The sequence below is a fragment of the Esox lucius genome, chromosome 1 (assembly GCF_011004845.1).
Source record: "Esox lucius isolate fEsoLuc1 chromosome 1, fEsoLuc1.pri, whole genome shotgun sequence".
Taxonomy (NCBI): Eukaryota; Metazoa; Chordata; class Actinopteri; order Esociformes; family Esocidae; genus Esox; species Esox lucius.
In genome coordinates this window covers 12,957,075-12,981,739 of record NC_047569.1, presented here as the reverse complement: position 1 = coordinate 12,981,739, position 24,665 = coordinate 12,957,075, and the positions used below count along the sequence as shown (strand labels likewise).

General features: G+C 47.2%; 1 protein-coding gene across 3 annotated transcripts in view; it reads left to right on the top strand.

Annotated features, from left to right (window-relative positions):
* The window catches only part of robo1 (roundabout, axon guidance receptor, homolog 1 (Drosophila)), a 160,783-nt gene that overhangs the window by 84,345 nt on the left and 51,773 nt on the right, over positions 1-24,665 (top strand). For 2 of the 3 annotated variants that reach the window (XM_034291657.1, XM_034291656.1), the window contains exon 3: positions 21,231-21,387. In XM_034291657.1, the coding sequence (XP_034147548.1) occupies positions 21,231-21,387 (157 nt within the window). Of the gene's footprint in view, positions 1-20,897; positions 20,992-21,230; positions 21,388-24,665 lie in introns of those variants that run through there. The other variant, XM_029119536.2, reaches the window with a different exon arrangement.

Here is a 24,665-nt window from a genome sequence, read left to right as displayed (position 1 = left end):
ATATAAAGGAACGTACCCTGTGTCATTCAGCAGTATTGCGATGTTTCATTATACCAAATGTTTTGGAATGACAATATGTAAGGAACTCCTGGGATCTCATTATCGCAGATAAGGAACACAAGGTATCAGTCAATCAAAATGGTTTGGATCATTGGGATCATTGGGATCATTGAGGGGTAACCGGTTTCACAGTGCGTTCGTTTTGAATGAGTTTGTAATGTGTTGGGTTTCCAACACTTTACAAAACAAATGTGGTGTGCTTTTAATTCATTATAATTATAAATATGATGTACTTAACATTAATTCTATGTACATTTCTTGCTCTTTAACTGATGTACAATATACTATCAAAAAGTACCCCCCAAAATAATATTCTTAAATCTTAACCGGATAGTAATAGTTTTTAATTGTAAGTACATCTTTTTAATTGCTTTAAGATAATTCAGATAATATATCCATCACAGAAATATATTTATGTGCATATATATTTGTTTTGCATTGAGATGTTTGATAAAAAATGTGTGTGGTTCCGTTTGGCAGAGGCTTTTGCAAACTCATATGAGTGCTCCTGGGAATCAAACTCCCCTTTCCTGGTGTTGCAAGCCCAATTCTCTAGCAACTGTGTAACAGGGAACCACCGTTAGACGTTCTTTCATATGATGTATGTAACCTGTTTGGCACAACCTTCTGATATAAAAACCCTCTACTCAAGACCTAATACTAATATTTAGTCTAAATATTTTATAATATAAAAGAAATTGCACTTTAGACTATTATCCAACGTAGACACTGAGAAAGTGGGCAAAACATTGCCGGATATCTCCACTAAGTATGCACACACACACACACACACACACACACACACACACTCACAGAGGTACATAGCTTTCATATTCTCAAAACTCACTTTCACCACCTATTTCTCTTTCCTTAATGGAGACAATTACTCTTTGAAACGCCTGCGTCGCTGCACAGTATGGCTAGCTCATTGAAATGGTAATTCTGTTGTTTTTAATAGCGGTCTCTCTATAATGAAGTGCTGGATAGAATTTTTCCAGACAAATTGCAGTCCATGTGAGTAGATTATATTAATGTGAGGTGTACAGGGATTGTCATGTCTGAGTAGCTGATGTGGGGTTAGAGTCCCAGTATATAATTACACAGTCTCATCCGTGATTGGCCCGTGTTTGGCTAGTTGGGTCGGTAATAGGAAGTGTGAGATGTTATCTCCACAGGGTGCAGAGAAACTGTGTCAGTGTGTTAAAGTGATACTGAGGTACTAAAATTACTGTACCTCCCGTCACCAAACCCCCATGGAGTGATGGCATGTTTCTTTCACCAATGAGCTTTGTTCATTATTCTTGGCTAGATGTACAGAGGACCATCACACTGAGCAAATGTAGCGTGTCTTTAAATCTAGACAGTTGAAAATTCTCTCTACACCATAGTGATGATTATGGGATTAAACTGGGAGAAAAACATGTTCAAGCATGCACAAGGGATGTGACAAACGGACAGTTTCGTTAACTTTTAAAGCAACATTTTGTTCTCAGCTTTCTAAACAATAATGATACATACTGTATAACGTTCTAGGTGAATTGGCAGATGTAGTGTGTTGTGCATTAGGTTAGAGCCTCCGTGTGGGATAAATAAGGATAAAACCTGTCTGGCTAATCAAGTAAGGTTGGAATTAAAATGACATAACTCAAAGTTAAGACATGTTGCAGCAATAACCAGCTAGGCTTGTCACTGACCTAATAATTTGAATGGAGCTGGGTGGTTTGAAAAGGTACAGTCACATCTTGTTTTCTAAATTTGACTAGTGTTGGCATTAGATATCTATCCTAGCCTTATCTCGGGTTGAAGGAAGTCAACTGACATTATGATACACTGACTAACGGGGGGAGACCTATTTCTAACTCTATGCACGAGACAAACTTCTGTGGACTACTTGTCATTCTAGAATATGATCTGGTCCATTTACCGAGATTCAGTGTCTCTCCACTCTGGTCAGTCACACATTCTAGACCTCCCTACCCAGCATCCCTCTTCCTGTTACCTCGCTGACCCCAGACAGGACGCCGACCAGACAGACGCGGAGGGGTCACTGTCTCCGTTCAGGACCACAGGGAGAGGTCAACAGTCACGGGTAACCTGGTGCACCTCCTCTACAGATGACCCTGGATCTGTCGAACCGCATGAGAGAGCCACTGGGGTGGGGCTTAGGAGCGGAGAGCATTCCGGGGAGGAGGAAAAGGGATAGAATGACACGGGAAAATGTGGGGGTTGCTGGTGACACGGGTAGTCTCAGGTTGTGCCACTGAACGGCGACGCCAACCTGGGAACAACAGTGTCTTTGGTATCAATCCGGGTCACTAAGCTGATAGCGGGATCTTGTTCCTTCCCCACGTCCCCATGATTGGTGTCCGGTTAGGCTAGCTGAGTGTTCTCGGGAATGTCTTTAAAGTAACCGAGGCCTAGTTCTCTTTCCTTTCTTAGCGGTTTGTCTTTGGTGAACAAACGTTCGATTGGGAGAGCAATTGGGAGTGAGCGGATTACAGTAAATAGAGGAGGTAGCCCGTCCTGTCCCCGGGCCAGCTGCACAGCTTTGCAGTGCATTGTGTAGCCAGTGCTGCTAATCGGCGTCCCGTCTTGCTTCATTTGTGTTATCTCCCAGCACCGTGGAGCGTTTCTGCCATTGATTTTCAGAGATTGAATTAAGTGCATTTTGTGCTTGATTACATCCAGAGAGCAGAGAGAGATGACGCTTACTGAAATGAAATCAACTCAAGACGTGCACATGGATACACACAGAGACACATACTTATTTTATTTTGCCCTTTTTGTTACAAGTCCATACTGGTAACAATGCTATTATCCAGAGAGGAAATAACACAGTCTACCGACTGTGAATCAGCATTGGGCTGACGGACCAATGCCATGGGAACTACCAGAGCTGAGTGTCAGCCAGTCCGTAGACGCGTCAGAGGCCCGGGCTGCCCAGTAGCAGGTCACTCCCATCAGATGGAGGGGGCCGGACACAGGATCACCATCAGTGTCACACTTCCTTAAGCTCATTATCTCAGTGTGTTGGTGGAACCCTGTGAAGTCTGCAGCAGAATATTCTCCCAGAATTCCCTTTGCTCCAGGACAGGAAGGGGCCAAATAGGAACCAATTAGCTTTGATTTCAGGCCCATTAGAGGCTTTTCTTCAGCCACATTTCACTGGATGCTATCAGTTGGGAAGGGATGTCCGGGTAGGAGAGGGACTCCCCATGGAAGACAATGGCTTGCTTGTTGTCTGTCTGGTCTAAACAAGTGTATTAACACTGTTAAGCCCTCATAAGAGTAAATAAACCAAACTCTCGGTAAGCTAAATGTAAGGGCCAACAGCCAGATACAATTAGAGGGAAGGCAATGTGTTCTTATGGGAGCTACTAGACACAGTGTTCCTTTTGCCTGTTTTGTTTTGGACTGATTGAATAGAACAGACTCGTAAGCAGTGTTTGTTGTTGCTGGGCTTAGGGATATAGTTGGCCAAGTTGCTAGGTCTTGAGAGCTTGTTGAAGTGGGGTACAGAGGGGCAGGGAGGGCTTGGGCTGCTCTGAATAGGAAATTGAAAAGAAACAGAACATTCAGCGTTGGGTTTCAAGAAATAATAGCTATGACTTAAACGGGGGGAGACAAAATGGAGCAAACACCAGAATATACCGTTTTACACTTGGCTCCGAGAACAAAAAGGAAAAAGGGGTAGACCAGACATTTCTAAAATGAGCCATTTCATAGACAACGACTCACACACACACTTCAGTAGATGAATGAAAATATTGCCTCTGTAAAATAATCATTCTTACTGCTGGTTTAGTGGGTGTAAATGTGTTCATATCTGTGTAAGAGCACTGTCCCCAGTAAAGAAAGAAACAGGGAAAACCGCAGTCTGTTCCCAGATTGTGTCTATCTTTTCATCCCTCGACTTTAAAACTGTGGCTATTTTAGATTCTGGTGTAGTCCTGTCACGAGAGATCCAACCGTGCCGGCCAACCTGAAATCGGTCCCTGTCTGTTTGCCAACCGTTGACCCGGCCGAGCCCCCATCCGTACCCCGATGTTTCCACTCGACAGACTCTACGATGCTGTTGTTAACAGCCGCGGCGCCTGCGTAGCCTTCAGTTTAGAACAGCTCGGTGGGGTTCCCCCGACGAGCACCAGGGCACCGAAGCTGACGATCAGTGGACTTACAGGAGGCCAGATGGGACATATAGAATAACCTCCTCCCTGAGACGTCCCAGACCGCCGTCTTTGGCTCGGTGCGGACGTGTTTGGCGCCTGCTTCGAAGACGGCGAGTGTGCACGCGTGCCCTAGTCGCTGAACGAGCGTTGCACCTAATCTGTCTTTATTTCATTTTCTTTCTCATTGCTGGAGTTATTACGGACAAACTGAAACACACTGAGCCAGGAAATGAACTTTTCATGGATTTTATCCCGCTGTTCCCTGCTTGGATGTTTGCCTGTGGTTGCTGTACGGACCAGAGGCAGCGCTGGAGCCGGTAGCCAAGGCAACGCACAGTTAGTGCGTCTTAAGAGGGTTCACCGGGGTCATGACCCTCAGATCTAACAGAAGCTTTACAAGCCTCAGGCGCTGAAGCTACAGTGCAGTGTTTTCCAAGGTAATCCACCTGGATTTCGTCCATTGGGTGGGATGAATGGAACAGGCAAAACATTGATTTGAATGAGGACTGCTTATTTACTCCTTACATTTAGTTTCTTTTGCGCTTCTCTGGTGGGTGAAATCCATCTGGTTAACGCAGCGAAAAAATATGTGTCCCCGGTGGGATTGTCTGAAAGAGAACGGAGACTAGCTGGCCTTCATGTCACTTTTAAGATGTTTCAGTTCACGCGCTGTGGTGGTCGCGGGCTGTGTTTGGAAAAGTGGGAAGGGCTATGAGGCGCCTAACCACACTGCCGACAGTCTTCCACGGGCACTCGGGCAGTTTCTATGGACGGGGCATGGCGTCACCTTTCGGCAGGGCGGTAACGTTCACACGGCCTATTGTCCGTTCCCCATGGTCCTCTCCCAGGCATACATTCATCCTACATGAGGACTTTGTTTTTCCAACAAGCGGCCCAGACGATGTAGTCACGGCAGGACAGTCGGTGAGGAGGGACGGTCATAGAATAGCTAGTGACAGACGCGAGGTGGAGCCTGGGTTTTAGGAGCGCTGAAGCTAGTCCCGTTGACAGACCTGCCACTAAAGGGAACACACACGCCTTCGCCGTGCCTCTGATGTCATCATTTCCACTCACTTGACTGTGTGTTTAAGCAATAAGATGTGAAGTGTTCTGTGGCTCCTTTGTTTTCCAGGCACCTTCTTCACCACCTCCCTCCTTCGGCCATTCCTCTGGATTTATTTTTCACGAGCCGCGCTGTTATTTTCGTCCCGTCTCTGGAAGCCGGGTGGTCGGGACGGTGGTTTTTTACCCTAGAAAGCCATCCCGCAAACACGGGGAGAAGTGGCCGTCGCCAGGGCGTGTTGAATTATTCATGGTTTTCTCATAATCGAAAAATCCAGTGGGTTTTATGAGGCTGCATTTTACTTGCTAGATGATTGTTATGGGGGCTGTGAGACAGACCAAACACGGCCTTGGTGTCAGAATGGGAGTTGCACTGGTGAAATTCTCATGGGGTTGGGTTGGGGTCAGCTTTGGGTGCCGTGAGCCCCCACAAACCCCCACTCCATGCCCACTTTTTGTTTAATCTTTTATTTTCATGACCGAAATCGAAACGCGTTCCCCTCTCTGTTCTCCAGCTCAGGTGAGCACTGACGTGGGGAATGTGGTTGACCCAAACTCGTGAATGTCCTTCAAACCCAACCGACTTATGTCAAAGCTCTTTCATCACAAAGCACGGTCTGTGACCACAGGTGATTTGTACCATAGGAGAGAGCCTCTTATCCATTGCCACTTCAAAGCTACAACGTCTATTGGAGAGCTTCCCATTGTCTGCTGTGCAGGTGTGCTCTTTCTCCCACGGGGGCCGCGGCCCATGTAAAGCCACACACCACAATGGGAGCCTGCAGAGATTGCTATCTCTCTCTATCTCTCTGTTGTCGGAGACCATGCAGGCACTTTTACAGAATGTGCTGAACACCAACACAGACAATGAGATTTAGATTCTCTGAAAATTTTTGTTTTTTAATGGTGCAGTCTGTCAGAACTCTTCATTGCGGGTGTGCGTCCAGCTCTGTCCCGATATCGCACAGTTTTCTGCAGTATCTTTTGGGAAAACTTGGGAGGCGTGTTCCGAGGCTCCTCCCTCCCCTATAGGCGGTACCAGCCGGCAGGCCCAACCCGCATTCCAACCGTTTGGTTTGATTTTGCTTGTCCTCAGCGAGCTGCGAGCATCCCCTCTTCAACTCAGCTTCCAAGGTTGACAAGTCCCATCTCATCCTCCCTCTGATCCCTTTGTTCCCTTTTTGAGAACAATGTAGCTTTTTAGATCCTAGCCGTCTTATCATGGCCTTGTTGTCATATTTGACCTGGTAAACACTAAACATGGATCCATGCGCTGATTGGAGCTGAGCATAGATGGGAGGAATGCTAGGCATGTGTTATCTGGGGTGGGAAAGGTTCTGTCTGTTCACTCACTCCTGACTCTGCATGAGGAGGTTCAGGTTGTTTAAGGAGGAAATGTGAAGCCGGGGGTGGGGCTAGATGAGCTGCTGTCTCTGGGTTTTCTCCCTCTGTCTGTTTGTCTCTGCCTCTTTCTCCGCTCTAGACACCCTTATGGTGGTTTGGGAGGGTTTGGGAGGGGTTTTCCGGGGGGTGTTCCGTGAAGCTGTGTCTTGTTTGACGCTGGGCATGTCCATGTCCAGTAGGTGCTAATGAGGTGTCCCCCCCCCCCGACCACATGGACTGGCAGTACTTCACATACTTCTGTGTCTGTACACGGAGCTGCTCACGAAATACCACCACTGAATACACACACAAACACACACACATAAAAAAAAATTTAATCTCACAATTTACAGGAAACCAATTGATTACTCATGTTCAAAAGCCTGTCTGTCCGAAACATAACCTTAACCTTTATCTTAACCTAGCCCCAAAAAACCGAACCCAAACTCAGAACATGATCACCAAACCTCACCTCATTTTAACCATAACCCCAAATGTAACTTTTACCCTAAACCCAGTGAAAGGTCCCCAAATGGTATTCCTTGGATGTTCAGTCCCCACCAGATTATTAAAACATGAACAGATACAGACATACAATCTCCCTTGTCCACAGACTTGTAGAAAGGAGCCAGAGACAAACTCAGACCAGCTTATGGCTCCTCCTATGAGCCAAGAATCATACCATGAAAAGGAAGAAAACACTGTATCATATGTCCCATCATGCCCCACTGTTTCTCCAGTATTTCCCTGTATTAGTTTCATGTCTTGTTTTCATTAAATACGTTTTCCCTTTTCCTTTAAGTGCCATGATGGAATGTACGGCAAATGAAGTAGCCAAGGTTTAACTGGCCACATGAGCTCTGTCCTCTCGTCTCTTCTTCTCTTTATACTGTGACCCTGATAAGGGCTGTTGAGTCAAGAGGCAGTGTTGGTTTAGTATACCTAAAACCTCAGCCCTCTCATCCTCTGCACACTCCTCTGGCATCCAGGGTCTTCACATCTGCAGCCCCCCTCCCCCCAAATCATCCAGCCTGTTCTTCCCTCTTTTAATTTCCTCTCCCCCTCGCCTCCACTCGTCCTCCAGTCCAGATGGGCCCCCGGGTCGTCTCCACTTGTGGTAATCCCTACGCGAGTCATTGGGTCTCTGGGACAGGCCCGGCCGCATGGTAGTCCCACGTCAGTGCGGCAGCCATGTTGGTCCTTTATGGAGCATGGGGTGATCTGGAGGTCTGCGCTTCTGCTCAGTGTCCTCAGAAACACCTGCCCGTCCTGCAGGCTGAAGTACAGCAGTGTAGATTACACAGAGAAAATAGAGAGACTAAACTGGGATGGGACCCAAGGGTCTGTTTTAAAGTCTATATTTTATCTACTCATACAGGAGTATGTCAGGAAAATTAATATGCATTCCGTTTTTTACGACTGCACGCAATGAACCGCTTTGCTCAACATTAAACGTCAAATCGCATGCTTGATTTGTCGCTGTGTTTAGCATAGAAATGAGCTTTAAAGTGTAACACGGACAACTTGACTTAACATTACACAAAGTTGTGGGGATAAACAGTGTAAACCTTTGTGGCTGTTAAATGATTAGCTTGGCAAAGGAGATTGCCGGCTCTTGGCTGGGCAGGGAAGACGTAGAAACACACATTTAGCCGACCGGCCCGGTAAACCTCTGAAGCCTGGCAAATGAAACATTGTTAAGAATGTCAAAGTACCTCTGTTTATACCCGGAATACGCCTTCTCCCCTCTCCTTGTGTTCATCCAATCCCTTGCGCCGTTTGGGTTTTCTGCATGTTTCTCAGCACCTGAGAAAAGCATAGAAGGGGAAGGAGAGGAAGGACTTTTTCTCTCTGCTCCATAAATCGAGCTGATATTCTGCAGGGGGGGACGTGTTGGTGTAGTCGCCCGTCTCAGTGTGTCTGAACTCTAAGCTTGCGGGAACGGCGTTATGAATCAGCCTACGACCATAAAACCAAAAAAAAAAGGAACCGCTAGAGTGCTTTTGTTTGTGTTTTCTTTCCCTCTGCTCCCTCTGTGAATCCCTGAACTCTGGGCATCCATAGGTTAACAGCCATGTACCGGCCCCATGACACGTCCGTTTTACTGGGCTCAGGGTAATTCATGGCACGCATTCATGACTTTGTCCTCAGTGCTTTGCTACGTGATTCCGTTGACACACATTTAACAGACAATGAAGGTGATAATCCCTAGTGCTTACACTGTTTCAAAAAATCACTTTGAATCAGACAAAATGTCCACCCTCCCATCACCTATCTCATCACTCTGTTTCTCTCGCTCTCTCTCCGTACTCTTCCTCTCTCTCTCTCTCTATCTTTTCCCTGTGTAACAGATCCCTTACAGATAGGGATATGGTCATCTTTTCATCTCCCCTAACCCATCTGGGACAGTTTAGAGGCCATGTGGAAGCCATTGGGACGGGGCCACTGAGCCCGCTGATCAGAGAAAGATGTGCCCCTCTAGGAGCTCCAGCACATGTTTAGATCCCAGGACCCCTATTTGCTCTGTCTCACCCTCCGGAACATTCCTGGGCTCTATCTCCCTACGATCCCCTCTGCGCTCAACCCCCAGTCACACGTCTCCTCTATGTTGTGCTCTCTCTCGCGCCGTCTCTCTCTCCTTCTCGCTCACTCTTTCTATCTCTCTCACTCCCCTTCCTTGTCTCCCTCTCTCTTTTTCTCTCTTAGTCTCTCCTGAGCCTGGTAAGGCGATATGAGAGGAAGAAACGGTGGAGTCAAATCAAAGTGGCCATGGCGAAAGGCTGAAGCTTCTAGCCATAGTGCTGTGCCTGGGTTCCGTTGTGTTTCCTACAGCCTTCCAGTGCGTTTTCCTGTCCCATTCCTTCCCCATAGTCTCAGGTTTCTCCCAGCCCAGTCACCACTCCAGCGTAAACTTATGTAACGGAGCCGTATCTTTGTCTCCCCGACTTCGATCAAACATCCTCCGTCCGTACCAAACTGCACTACTGTTACCCCCAAAGAAACCTCCCTCAAATTAGACGGAGGCGCAAGTGTATTAGGTTGAGATTTCCATTATGACGAATTGAGATGAAAGGGACAGTGGCTGTTGTGAATCAGAACTGTTTGACATTCACTGTAGAGGACATTATGAATGTCAGTCTCGACCGGATCTCATTAAGATAGGGTTAATTAAGCGTAGTGGCCTATAGTAGACATGACACACGGCAAGTGTAATTTAGAATATTAAAATACAGAATCCACGCACACACACACACACACAAAGAGACATAAAACATTCAAACACTTGCCCAAACACACACACGCAATGAACCAGGCTAACTGATGCCCAACTTGATGCTCTTTTTGTAAACACACCACACATAATGTAGCACAAACACCCTGAATTGCATTCAAAATGACGACCGGAAATGGAGAAACCTTAGAGAAACACGTTTTCCTTATTCCTAGTTCCTAACCCTAAGGGCCGGTTTCGCAGACACATCAAGTCTAGTCTTGGACAAAAAAAACAAGCTCTGGAGTTTTCTATTGAACTAGATGTTTTAGTCCTAGACTTGGCTTAATCGTGTCTGTGAAACCGGACTTAAATTACTCCAACCCTAACCTTTGTTGTTGCAAAGTTAACATATGCAATTGTTTTAAGATGAATTTAGCCTAGATAATTTAGATTTTGAGTTGTAGAAAATGAGTTTAGTGTTATCATATTCTACAAATGTACACATTTTGTACAGTGAAAACATTTGTTATTATTGTTTGGGAAACCATTTTTCCACAGCATACTGTGTTACCCTTACCATTGTTGATCAGCCTGTGGGTGATCTAGAGCAACACCAAAACCATCAACTTGTTCCAGGGACTCTACTGGACCATGTTCTATGACTACTCTACTACTCTACTGGACCATGTTCTATGACTACTCTACTAGACCATGTTCTATGACTACTCTACTACTCTACTAGACCATGTTCTATAACTACTCTACTACTCTACCGGACCATGTTCTATGACTACTCTATTACTCTACTAGACCATGTTCTATGACTACTCTACTACTCTACTGGACCATGTTCTATGACTACTCTACTACTCTACTAGACCATGTTCTATGACTACTCTACTACTCTACTGGACCATGTTCTATGACTACTCTACTACTCTACTAGACCATGTTCTATGACTACTCTACTACTCTACTGGACCATGTTCTATGACTACTCTACTACTTTACTGGACCATGTTCTATGACTACTCTACTACTCTACTGGACCATGTTCTATGACTACTCTACTACTCTACTGGACCCTGTTCTATGACTACTCTACTACTCTACTGGACCATGTTCTATGACTACTCTATTACTCTACTGGACCATGTTCTATGACTACTCTACTACTCTACTGGACCATGTTCTATGACTACTCTATTACTCTACTGGACCATGTTCTATGACTACTCTACTACTCTACTGGACCATGTTCTATGACTACTCTACTACTCTACTGGACCCTGTTCTATGACTACTCTACTACTCTGCTGGACCAGGTTCTATGACTCCAGACGGATTCACCTGTATCTAAGGCTCTGTGTGTTTCAGCTGAAAATGTTTGGATTAAAATGTTTGGTTAAATATTGATCGACATCTTAGTGACGTCTGTCTCTTTAGGGCCCCCCCAAAAAAGATGGTCGATTCTGGTATTGCATTTACTATAATTGCTTATATTTTCCTTTTCGCAAGTTTCTGCGAAAACACCCCATAAAATCACAAACATAACGGACACAATAAAATTGGCAAATTCAATCACTCTGGTGACTCGTATGGGTTAACTTCAATAAACTATATGCCTAAACTTAACCTAAACCCTAAACCTAACCCTTGATGTTTAACCCTGATGCGAATTATAAGCTTAACCCTTAACCTTGTTCTTACCCTAACACAAAAATTTACCCCAAGCCTAAACTTTTCATTTTTTGTATGTGAGGACTGGCCAAAGGTTCTCACTTTCCCAAAATGTCATCACCTAAATAATGTAAAATTCAGATCAGCGATTTGAGTACAATCCATAGTGACATTTATTTTAAATAGATGTATTTTTGTTTTCATATGGGCATGTCCAGCTGTACCAGGGCCTAGCCAGGGGGTGTTTTTATGATATCTCCTAAATCCCCCTGGAAACCCGGCCGGACACACTCAACTCTAATGTCTCCACTCTGCAGCTCCACTCAGCGGGACCACGGCTGTGTATCCAACAAAGCCCAATGTGCTCGGCATTGCCCGACTATAACCGTCTCCGTCGTTCTCTGTGTGGCCGATCTTTCAGGCCGTCTTCCCCAGAGCGGTGATGCCACATCACTGCCTACCAAGTCACACTGTGACGACTCACGTTGTCTCCACAGTCAGTAAAACACCTTCCCGTGGAACCTGCCCATGGTATACGCCTCCCTTGAGTCGTAAATGAACACAAGCACATGCGCACGTACACCCGCGCACACGCAGGAAGACACGCGTGCACACACTCTGTCAGAGATGCCGTCCCTACTGCTCTGCCACACATGACTCGCCATCTGCTGGTTTTCCAGCAACAGACAGGGAGCCCCCCCCCCCCACCCCCGACCTCACCCCCATGGTCCCTGGCCACATCCAGGGCTCCTGTGTCTGGCCCGGCTCCTCCTCCGCAGCCGTGTCTGCGCCGCGGTCGCGGGGGCGAGAGGGCGGGGTCGTAGGGTTCCGGGGGGGTCGCAGGGTTGTGGGGGTGGACTCCAGGGGCCAGGAATGTTAATTGGGAAGATTGTTTTAATAAGGCACTCATTGCAGATGCTTGAGAGTCTGGATGGTGGTGCAGAAGACTGGGGGGGCCCGTGTTCACGAACAGCAGCTCTAGGAAGGAGACGGCAGTAGTCCATGTGCAGACCACACGGTCGGGAATTAGGGACTGTCTCCGCGTGCGGGCCTCTGAGGAGCCTCCGAGTGGATCTGAAGTAGCGAGCGTGCTCTTAAACCAACGGGGAGATTGGGACACAAATCCTATTACAATGGGAGGCACTCCAATGAAAACCTACGTGTGTGTGTGTGTGTGTGTGTGAGAGAGAAACAGACGGAGGATGGGATAAATAATGAGCATTAAAATTCACATAAATGAGCGCCAGCTAGTTAGGAACCCATTGCAGTGAAGTGCAACAGCAGGGAATGCTAACAGAAGCTCTCAGTCAGATCAGGAGAGATAACACACGCACAGAAACAAACACCCACACACACACTCTAACACATCATATAGCAGTGGAACACGTGCGTGTTTACAGTAAAGATTTGATGGAAGCACCAGACCAGCGCCGCAACAAAGCATCACTAACGGATTTCTTCACCTTCTGTCGCCTGTTAAATCTGGCTCAGAGTTCCTGGCTTACTGTACTATATTGTCCGTGTGCCTGTTTTTGCACAGAGCATGGGATTCCCTCCCCCCAGTTCACAAGTGGGTAGTGGTGCCTTCAGGAATACATGCACGTGAGTGTGTGAGAGGGCTCTGTCAGTCCTGAGGCCTTACAGTGAGGGTAGATTAGGGTCGATGCCAAGCTGAGTTCACCTAGGGAGCTGGAAAGCTAGCTACAATATCTAAGCAGACCCACATGAAAACAGTTCACAAGAGACCAAATACTTTTTTTTGTTAAAAACTGGATAAGGACTAACCGTCATTATATTGTGGGACTGTGTAAGATATTCCGGGGCAGGAAATCTCATGGGTGAGTTATGCAAAATCGTTGCAGTATCCCATATAAAGTTGTATTTCTTTGTCTGCTCAGGGAGACACATTCACTTGCGTTCGCTCATACACTGATGCCTTGATGCTATCTGGCAGGCTTTAGACACAGCCCAAGAAGGTTAGATGAAGACATTGTCTTCGCATACGTGAAAAGACACTTGACAAGAAGCTACCTACAGTGTTGCCACTGCTCCAATGAGCAACCAGACAAAGATTTTTATTTACTGTCCTTCTGTCCTCGTTAGGATTTTATGAGTATGAAACTCCCCAGAGTACCCTCTGAAGGAATGCTATTGGACTGAACCAATCCCTAACGGATAGAGTACAGTATAAATTGTATTGAGAGCATTTGGTAACCATAATACTTGATGGTGTGTTTCCACAGCAAGTAACTAACGGGTAACGGGTTTCCTTCCAGCTCCAAACTGCCTGTTTAATCACTTTCACATGCCAATATTTACCGTAGGAACTGTCTGTTCAGTGGAGAGTTCTGGAAACAGTTTATGTTATTGTGTTTTTTCTTCCATCATAAAATGTAAATGTGATGATCGGCCACAGATGTATGTTGCGTGGGCCACGACCGTAGCTGCGGGAACTGCAGGTAGCTTCTTGCCGTGGTTTCCTTGCTGCTTTCTAAACACCGTTTTCTTTTGGAGACCGGTAGTGTGTAAGGGGAGGCTAGTCCCCCGAGCCCTCCAAACGCTCTCTTTATTTTAGTCCGGCTCCCCCTCCCCAGCCCTCCAATCAAACAGACTGTGTTTATTTAACTAAAAGGTGCCAAGTCGCTCAGTCAATCAGTCAGTCGTATAACCCCCCCCCCCCCCCCATGTCCACCCAAGCCAAGGCCATCCATCTCTGTACCTTCAGCTTGACGAGAAGACTCATGACCCATTTAAAACAAACAGTCCCTCAATGGACTCTCTGTCCACGCTGCTACGGGGCAGGGTTTCCTCTGCGTGCATGGGTGCGTAGGTTAGTGTGTCTGTGTGTGTGTGTGTGTGTGGTAGGGGGCTAATGAAGAGGACATGCGTGACACAGGTTTGCCAAAACATCCAAGGTGTCCCTCCAGCGCTCGGCTGGTGTCGACATGCCCTCTGCTGCGCCACTGAAAAGCGCGGTCGGACATCTGACGTTCAGGATACCAGCACTGGGATTTGGATTGGAAACCCCATGCAGGGTCCAGTCCAAGAGCCCCCTTCCCCCCGTTGGACACACTCTCGGGCGAGATGGGGGAGGATGCCAGCTTCGCGCCTCACCCCGAAGCGGGGCAGTTGGATGGCTCAAATTAGGATTTGTATATCAGTGTAAGCTAGCTCCACATGTGCAGCTCAACTGTTGGATTAAGATCAAAACCCACTGTCATACATTCACCCTCAAATATCAATATCCGATAGTTGAAATGCTTTGAAGTCGATGTATGCTCGGTCCGGGGAGGAATGACAGTGCGGATACGTACGTTAATTAAAATATTAGTAGTAATGTAATATGTTGGGGCCGTGTTTGCGACCGTGCCATGTTATTTCCATTGGGAGCTGCACAGTTTATGTCACGGCTTGATTGTTTAAAATGGTAATTTGGACATCCTGTCTCCGCTCTCTGGTCTCTATGACATCACGTCTCCCTCTGCTCTCGCAGTGGTTTCATGTCCACGGCACTGTAGATGTCAGTGTCTCAAAGAACGTTTGGGGTTCTAAAATGTGTAATCTTCTTCAGACAAGGTTCCGTGAAAAAGGGTACACAAACATGTTATTTTCAAAAAATGTAAAACAGTAAAAAAAAAAAAAGCTAACAAAAATAAAAGACACAAATACAAATATTGAAGACCTCCAACACCTCATCCAAAATTTGAACCTGTGAGTGGCAACGATTCCTCAAAGGGGTTTCACTGAAAATCCCCGGAGTCTACAGGAACTGTGGGGTTTTATTGAAGACCTCCAGAGTTTCCTTGAGGAACTGTAGGGTTTTATTGAAGATCTCCAGAGTTTCCTTGAGGATCTCCAGGGTTCCTCAAGTTACCAGTAGTTGTGGTGTGAAGTCCATCCAAGATAGTCAGAGGAAACAGGTGCAGAGCCTGAAGCTACATGTATTTTCATCAGCTTGTTGGGACATGTTGACTGTCTGGGATCATGCAGTCTACTCCACACTTTGAAAGTGGGAAACTGATGCCTTTTTGCGGACTAGGCTTCAATCATATAGAATGTGGTATGAGAACGCACTCTTAGGATTCAATATTCAAAGTGAGAAGACATTTTCTGAACTTAAAACCACTTCAGCCGACCACTTTCCAAACCATTAAAAGTCATGTTGGGTCCATAGACTAGAACCGCTCCGGCTCTCTCTTTGCCTGTGTTGTCTAGATTTCTCCAGAGGGCTGCAGCCATCTAACCCTCACCATGCATTCTACCGGGCACGCTCGCTGGACCAGGAGCGGCCGGTGTTTGGGTGTCTGTGTGAAGGGCATGAGCTCATAGCACAGGAACGAGAGAGAGAGGGCAAGAGAAAGTGGAAGCTGCTATGTCCAATCTCATCTCCCTGGTGGTAGGGTCAGGGAGGGAGGGTGAGGAAAAGAGACGGGGGGTGAACAGCCATGGGGCTGGGGGGGGGGGGGTGTTGTTAACACACAAACAGTGTGGCCAAGAGGTTTCACACACGTGCACGCGCCAGACACACACACACACACACTTACCCTGTACTGCCCACGCCATCCCCAGGTTTGGTGAGGTGGGGTTAACACAACGTGGCTGTGGGGCCTCTCGTTGTTGTGAATCAGTGGGGGGGTGGGAGATATAAGAGCATCAGCTGCTGAAAGGGGAATATATATCTGAAGGGGGGGTGGGGGGGTGGCATGAGGTGTGAAAACCATAGGGCAAGGCTTGGGGCAAGATGGACAGTTTAAATATGGGAGGTCTTACCACATAGCACAGCCTAGAATTGAGCAGGCCAACCCAGGGCTCATAGCAGGAGCAACAGATAAGGTGTCCACACACAACGCCTCCCCCTGGCTGTAGCACCACCTGGGAAGCACACGGCCGCCAGTCTGTGCCAGGTCACCCTGGGGGGTGACGTGGAGGTTTTAGGCCACGCATAGTCCTTCAAAGTAACGTGAAAATCACTATTCTAGCAAGTCGCAACCAAATAATGTTGTTGACAAACATGAAAACCCACTTCAAAATGATTTATCAAACATACCTTATGAAATCATCCTGTGGATGGCCAATCTGCAGTATACAGAAGGATGAGCAGGCCAATCAGCAGCCTAGAGAAGGATTAGCTGGCCAATCAGCAACCTAGAGAAGGATGAGCAGGCCAATCAACAGTCTACTCAAATTCAAATGAAACAAATAATGACTGATATTTTAAGTGAGTATAAGTCATAGCATTTGGTACTCATTGTCAAACTGTTAGCGATAGCGGTGGTACATACGCAGAAGTGCTTACAGGATCTAATCAATCCGCTGCCGGGTGTTAAGATAACAACTAGAGGTAATGACGATAATCGGCAGAGGGCTGTTTGATAATGACTCAAAATTTATGACAGGACAATGGGCAGAGGTCAGTTGATAATGACTCATAGTTAATGACAGGACTGTGGACACAGGTCAGTTGATTAGTTCCAGACACTAATGACCTACAATCAACAGACCTATGTGATCATGTGAAACAAGCCGCCCATTTCTTTCTCTCCATCGGTTGGTGTTATTGAAGAGAATTGACAGCCCCCACAGATACTGGTCCGGCCCACACTTTTGACCATAGCAGGCGAGGTTTGCTGATACATGTTGACAGCCACATTCAGAATGAGCATATTCAACCTAGTTAGTTAGACTCCCGTTTTGTAGCATTTTTCTGTCGTCTACTTATTTCCCATGTCATCCAGAGGCCAGAGAGAGAGCATTGAGAAGGAGGGGGAAGCCTGAAAAGTTGATGCCTAAAGCAGCAGCAATGTACACATCTGGGAGCGCTTACTCATTTCATATTTTCTCATTGTTCGCTGTGGAGTCTTTTTCTCGTTTCGCCTCTAATTCCTATGTTATTTATGGGCTGTCGTGTTTGGCGAGCGTCGTACAGCCCTGGCTTGTGGTGCCCTGCTGCTCATATCAAGACAATTTGTTCACTTTATCAGGAGCAAGACTGACCTCGTAATAACACTGGGAGGGGAAATGGGGACTCCAGCACAGTAATACACATTCACTTCCCTTCCCGAACACACAGCGAAAGGCATCTTGCCTTCCACTGTCGCTCTCTCCCTTTTCTTGCGTTGCTTTGGTCCTGCAGCCTTTTGGTTTTTATTTTTTGTGTGGTTTCCTGGAAAAGCTCTCAGGTTTGTATGTGCTTTAAGACAATCCTCAGGTCCTCAGTTGGTCTCCTTTTAATACTGTATTTTTTTTCATGAGGAGGAGGATGTCTTACTGTAATCCCTTTAATTTCCTAGGAACAAAGTTCATCTGATCACCCTGTTCAGGCTTGTGTGTCGCATTAGGTCTTCTTTTTCATTAATGTCGGATGCACTGCAAGGGAATCTAATTCTCATTCAACATTTTAGCATCTGTTTTCAATCTCCAAGTAAGGAGTAAGTACGGAAAGAGTGCGTGTTTTGTTGAGGTGCAGGCGGTAACTTGGTGAAGCAAGGTCAGCTACTTAACCGTCTTTCAGGAGTCGTCCAAGATAAAAGATGGTCATGCTTAATTGGGTTAGCCTGTTCCTAGCCTCAGTGTGCTACTGGGGTTGTGGGGAGTGATTTGTCAGGTCTGCACCGGAACAGTATCAGCAGATCCAGAACCAGGCAGAAGCTTCCAGATGTTCGCTATCTCCTCAGCCGGCTGTCTAACAAAATCCTATGCGGGGGCCATTCTTGAAAGGTTGTGGATTTATTACCACCCAAAATTGATGTATGACTTAGTTCTTTTTGAAAATATACATTAGTTGGGATAAAAAGGGTTCATGCTTACAGTTTATTTGGAGTTAAATCCACAGAGTATTAAATCCAGTGCCTTTCAATGTCAGTGTGACAGTTGTACTGTCGCCTTCCATCATCTCATTAGCAGCGCATGTTTGAGTAAAGCCAGAAAGGACAAAGAGGCGTCTTCCTGCTGTGACCTGTGTGACTCCGGTCCATAACCACATATTAAGGGCTAGGAACCCCTCCATCTTGCCGTCTGTACACACACACACATACACACGCCTGTTCACACACTGTGTTTGGCCTCCCTGTTAACAGCCTGGGAAACATTATCTGCCAGGGGACAGCTGCCGCCCCACTGGGCAGAGAGGAAGATGTAAAGGAAGAGAGGGGGGAGTGACAAGAAGAGATGGACAGGTTAGGAACAGCAGCAGAAACGAAATGAACGTGGAGGCTCATCATCCCAAGCCTCGTGGACTACCATGCTGTCTGACACTACAGGGCTGATGGGGGGGCAGAGGACCTCACCGTGGAACCAGGAAACCAGAGGCGTCCGCTCCTGGCGTGACTCCGGATCTCTCCGGGCGGAAGATTTGCAGCTTGCTCGATCCCTCGTCCGTTTTTGTCTCTCGTCCTTATTTCCTCTCCCTCTAGCTCTCTGGCAACACTGGGTTTCTCCCCATGCGGGTGGGTTGGGCCGTCCCCGACACTGTAGTTGGCTGAGTTTGACGAAGGGTGGGGGAGGACGAGGGCGGACAGCGAGGCAGGCCGGAGAGCGAGGGGTGTAGTGGAGGAGTGGAGAGGTGGAGGAGCCTGCTGGTGTCGCTGTAAACACAGCTATCAAACACAGCTATCAATATTCCCCTTCGTTTCCGAGCGAACGCGGTCAAAATCACTGAACTTGTCCACCCTAATGGGAGATGGGTGTGTCCTGGAGGATTGGGAACTGTCCACTATCATCATCAGCAGAATCTCTTTCTCCCCCTGTCACAAAATAACTGCCCTCTCTCTGCAGTGGACCTTATTTGATGGTGAAAGTAGACTGGAGTTGACCCTGTGTCTCCCTAGGAAAAACAATGCGGTCAACAGCAGATGGGTTTCCACTAGCCACATTCCTGTCCTCTGCTCTATGAACCCTCACTAGGTTTCAGGGTGTTTTTGTTAACATCCTCCTCTTTCTCTGACCTGTCTTGTACCAGTCGCCTTCATGAGCTCATTCGTCACTCGGTTAGACTGCTGCCGGGCTGGAGAACGAGCACTGTGCTCGGCCTGGCGTCATGGAGACGCTGCCAGCTAGAGAAGCCTGGAGAAACCATTACCACAGATCACACCGAGAACTATTTCCTGCAGGGGGATTGGGTTCCCCTCCACTGTGCCTTGCAGACACTCTCCAACACTGGAACGTTACGAGAAACCCGGGGGTGGGGGGCTGTATCTCAGCTCGATGGCCAATTAAGTGCTTAAAGGGTTTAGGCAGGAATTTGTTGGCCGTCTGGAGGTGCGTGTTTCCTGGTGAGAGCCTGTCTTTGATCTGCACGGGGCAGAGTTGAGGTGCAGTCGAGGTGGCTCGGAGCAGCATCAGGGGCTTGAGGTGACTGCGGGGTTGGATTGGAGGCGGTTCCTGTGCCGTTCCACGCGCACACGTTGCTCAAGCTGAGGAAGTGATCACCAGCCCCATTGTAGGTAGACAGGATTTTATATTTTTTTATCAAGACTTTCTTCCCTGACGTAAACCCCATCAGCGCGGCCTGTGAGCGGGCGGAGAGGTTCAAGCCCTCGGCGACCATGTCACAAGCATCCTGCCTCACAGCTACGCAATAGTACAATCACATGCTGGATCCATGTGGCAGCGTTTCATGGAGCCCAAAGGCACTACTTATGCAGAGAACACTAGTTTAGGGTGTGGTGCTTCGTAGAGTACAAGATACTTTTGCAGGGGTTTCGTGTGCTCTACACTCTAGATAGAGTACCTCTGATGTGTTTTATGGTGCTGATAAATGGCTCTGTTCTGCAGTAGCAAGTCTGGCTCAATGAGACACATCACAGCTCGTTTGTTCCCCTTAAAACGTAATTTCCCGCTGTCACATTAGCTCAGCCCTGTTCTTCCTATTAGACATTAGACAGGGAGGCTAATGCTTCTATAGCTCCACTCTAATGGGGCTTTTATCTGCCAAAATGCATCACTAAGTGTATAAGTGTGGGTTTGAGGCTGGCCAATGGGACGGTTATTTAGATTTTTCTTTTTTTTTTTATATTTCAGCACTTCCCAGAAAATCGATACTGGTGAGAATCACGTCCAGCAGTGGTCAGAGTGGGGAAACATATTAGATGTGTTGTAATGCAAGAACAACGTAAACCACTCCGTGTTAGGCTTGTGTAAGGATGAAGGAGGGAGCGAATGTGACGAGGATAGGGATGACCAGGGTGGGGGTGTGTCTGTGTGTCTGGGGGTGGGGTCCAATCTGCCACATGTAGCTTGTCACTGTTCTCGTTGGGGCTCAGCAAGTCCTGTATCTCCACACAGGCTGGAGTGTTTGGTTGGTGGTCCGCTTTGTTTGTGTTGGGACAGCCCCTTCGTTCTTTATCTCTATGTTTGCTCCAGTGGCTGCTGCAGACAGGGTCCACATTGTGATGGATCAGTGACAGTCCTCAGTTATAGGCCGTGGTGAGACTAGTGGCTTTCCCCTTGTCATTATTTGGTTGCCACAGATTAGTGTTGTGGCCTGTTGATGACACAATGCATTGGAGCGAGGCTTGTAAAATAAACTTGACTGACTTCCTGACATTTCCCGTCTGACTGGAGTCACTGGTTTTGGTGTCATTATGCTCTTCCTGTCGGAGCAACTGGATCCTTGGGCGATTCTGAGCTACCGTTAACCCTTTCTTCACCCTCCCCTTCTGCAGTGCTCCTGATGACTTCAGACAGAACCCGGCGGACGTGATGGTGGCAGCGGGTGAGCCGGCTGTCCTGGAGTGCATGCCGCCTCGCGGACATCCCGAGCCAAGCATCTCGTGGAAGAAGGACAGCGCCAACATCGACGACCGGGACGAACGAATCACTGTGAGCGAAGCAGCTTGTCCGTTGAGATCGCTAGCTAATTGCCGCCGTGTCAATGTTTGTTTAAACCTCTCGCTGACTGATTCGGTCCTGGTTACTTCATGAACAGCAATTTATAACTCTGAATAAGCAAACTGCAGTAGCTGTAACATTTTAATGAGCAAGCCCCAGAAGGAGTCTTGGTACATTAGTCAAGCAGCGGAACATTGATTAGGATCCTGTTGAGTTGAATCAGCCAGCAGAACGAGCAATCGCTACTATGATCAAATTAAAAAGTAAATGAAAAAAGGAGAATGTTGGTCTCAGCAGCGCTGAGGAAGTGGAAACGTTCCCTCTATCTGATTTAAGTAGTTGGACCAATTAGTATTTTTTTAATGAAGGGTATAGCGCAGGAAGCAACAGTATTAATCTCCCCTTGCTATGGTGCTGAGGCTCGCAGACGAGGACCTGACGGCCCACTGCCGACCGGCTCCACTGTCTCAGCCCACAGCATTTCCCTGCTGATAACTTTATGGTGGCGGATGTGATTGTGAGTTGGGTCTTTAGTCAGCACTCAGTACTAGTAGGAATGGGCAGAGAATAGAATTGGTGGAGGCAATATTTCCTGCTCAGATGTCGGCTCGTGTTTACTTGACTTCAGTCTCTAGCGTCTTCAAAACGTCATCACATCAGACATTCATTCCCAGTAGGCTAATGACTAGACTGGTCCGGAAGGGCCACAGTATGGTCTGACTAGGAGTATTACCAGGGCTGTAACGGTATGGTCTGACTAGGAGTATTACCAGGGCTGTAACCGTAAGGTCTGACTAGGAGTATTACCAGGGCTGTAACCGTATGGTCTGACTAGGAGTATTACCAGGGCTGTAACCGTATGGTCTGACTAGGAGTATTACCAGGGCTGTAACGGTATGGTCTGACTAGATGTATTACCAGGGCTGTAACGGTATGGTCTGACTAGGAGTATTACCAGGGCTGTAACGGTATGGTCTGACTAGGAGTATTACCAGGGCTGTAACCGTATGGTCTGACTAGGAGTATTACCAGGGCTGTAACGGTATGGTCTGACTAGGAGTATTACCAGGGCTGTAATGGTATGGTCTGACTAGGAGTATTACCAGGGCTGTAACGGTATGGTCTGACTAGGAGTATTACCAGGGCTGTAACGGTATGGTCCGACTAGGTGTATTACCAGGGCTGTAACGGTATGGTCTGACTAGATGTATTACCAGGGCTGTAACGGTATGGTCTGACTAGGAGTATTACCGTTGGTTAGGTATATTGTGGGTTTGGCGCACCGTAGGTTAAATGCATTGTGGGTTGGGTGTATTGTGGGTTAGGTATGTTGTGGGTTGGGTGTATTGTGGGTTGGGTGTAATGTGGGTTGGGTGTATTGTGGGGAAGGTGTATTGTGGGTTGAGTGTATTGTGGGTTAGGTGTGTTGTGGTTTGGGTGTATTGTGGGTTGGGTGTAATGTGTTTTGGGTGTATTGTGGGTCAGGTGTATTGTGGGTAAGGTGTATTGTCAGTTCTCCTTCCCCACTAAGTTCTCCTTCTCCACTATAAATCGTTGATACGATGAATATATTTTCTGAATTTTCCCAGTCTTCTCCCGTTTTAAACTTTAGCAGGACATGAGGTCCTGGTCCACACCTGCGGAGTTCCTGGTTTGGGGGGCCCGTTGCTGTCCCTTTCATTGACCATCTGGTCATACTTCTGCCCTAGTCTAATTTTAAATAGACTCTGGATTTAGCCCAGATAAATGTATTAATTATTCCAATTGGACTGGTCACCCCTCTGAGCCTGGGTCCTCTCTAGGTTTCTTTCTAATATTCGGGCCTTCTTAGGGAGTTTTTCCTAGCCACTGAAATTCAACACTACGGTTGTTTGCTCCTTGGGGTTTAAGGCTGGGTGTCTTTGTAAAAGCACTTTGTGACAACTGCTGTTGTAAAAAGGGCTTTATAAATAAAATTGATTGATGATTGATTGATATTGTGGGTTAGGTGTATTGTGGGTTGAGTGTATTGTGGGTTGGGTGTATTGTGGGTAAGGTGTATTGTGGGTTGGGTGTATTGTGGGTAAGGTGTATTGTGGGTTGGTTCAGTTCCGGTGAACCACTTCTGTTTATGTTAAATATTGCTTATGAAGACAGTTTTCATCCAGTGTTTTATCATGGCCATGCTTTAGTCTCCAGGCTGTTTCCGTTACAAAAAACAGATACGTCTTAATCAGGCCAGAAGACCCAGTCATTAAGCAGCACATGGATGTGTTCAGCACTATTTACATGACTGAACACTACTCAGAGAGATAGTTGAGGCGGGCCTCGTTTGCCTTAATCACGGCACACACTTATAAACAGAGCGAGAACCCGTCTCCCGCCCTCCTCCGTCTCGCTAGGTGCATCCGAGGAAGATTAAAAAGGAGCGGCTGGCAGTTTTGCAGCATAATTGGAAGAAACAAGCGCATAATCTAGTTGAAACTGAATCAAATCATACCTGTCTGTGAATTCTGCCAGCAGTTACTGATAAGTATAGAGCCTACACAGAAACAACCGAGCTAGTTAAGTGACTGTGGTTGTTTGTGAGCAAAATAATATTCATCTGCTACTGTGTGTGTGCATGTTTGTGTGTATGTGTACACCACTATAGCTCTGTTGGGACCTGCAATCCGAAAACGGCCTACTCTTCCCTGTTATCAAGGCTGTTTCGCTGACACACACGTGCACACTCTGTGCACACGCTGCGCGTCTGGACACACACCCTCACAGTAATCAATCTGGACCCAATAACCACGTCGGCCTGTGACATCTGGGGAGGGGATGCGAGGACAAACAGCGCCGGTTCTGCCCAGTGGCTCTACATGTGTATAGCTGGCCTAATCGCGTCCTTTCGCATAATGACGTTGAACTCTGTCTAGACAGAACACACTCTGGCTAATTGCCGGCGCTGCTGTTTATAAGTCCTTTCCACAATAACATCCCCCATGTATCTGCGTTGTTGTTTGGGCAGTGATGTGTGAAACCCTTACTGTAAACCGGGCTCGTTCACCTCGTGGTTCTGTCCTGTATTCTGCAGAGCTGGGCTATGGGAGGAAATGGCAGCCCACCCGTCTGATTGGGAGAGATTTCACAACCGGTTATGTGCTGTGGGCCTCGCCCTGATGTGTCCGTGTTGGACGAGGACTCGCAGAGCGACTGTTCGCCCAAACACGTAAAGCAGCTGTACGGGTCAACCCTTTATGGATGGACCATGTGTTCCTGACTGATGTTAGGAGAGAGGATGGGGG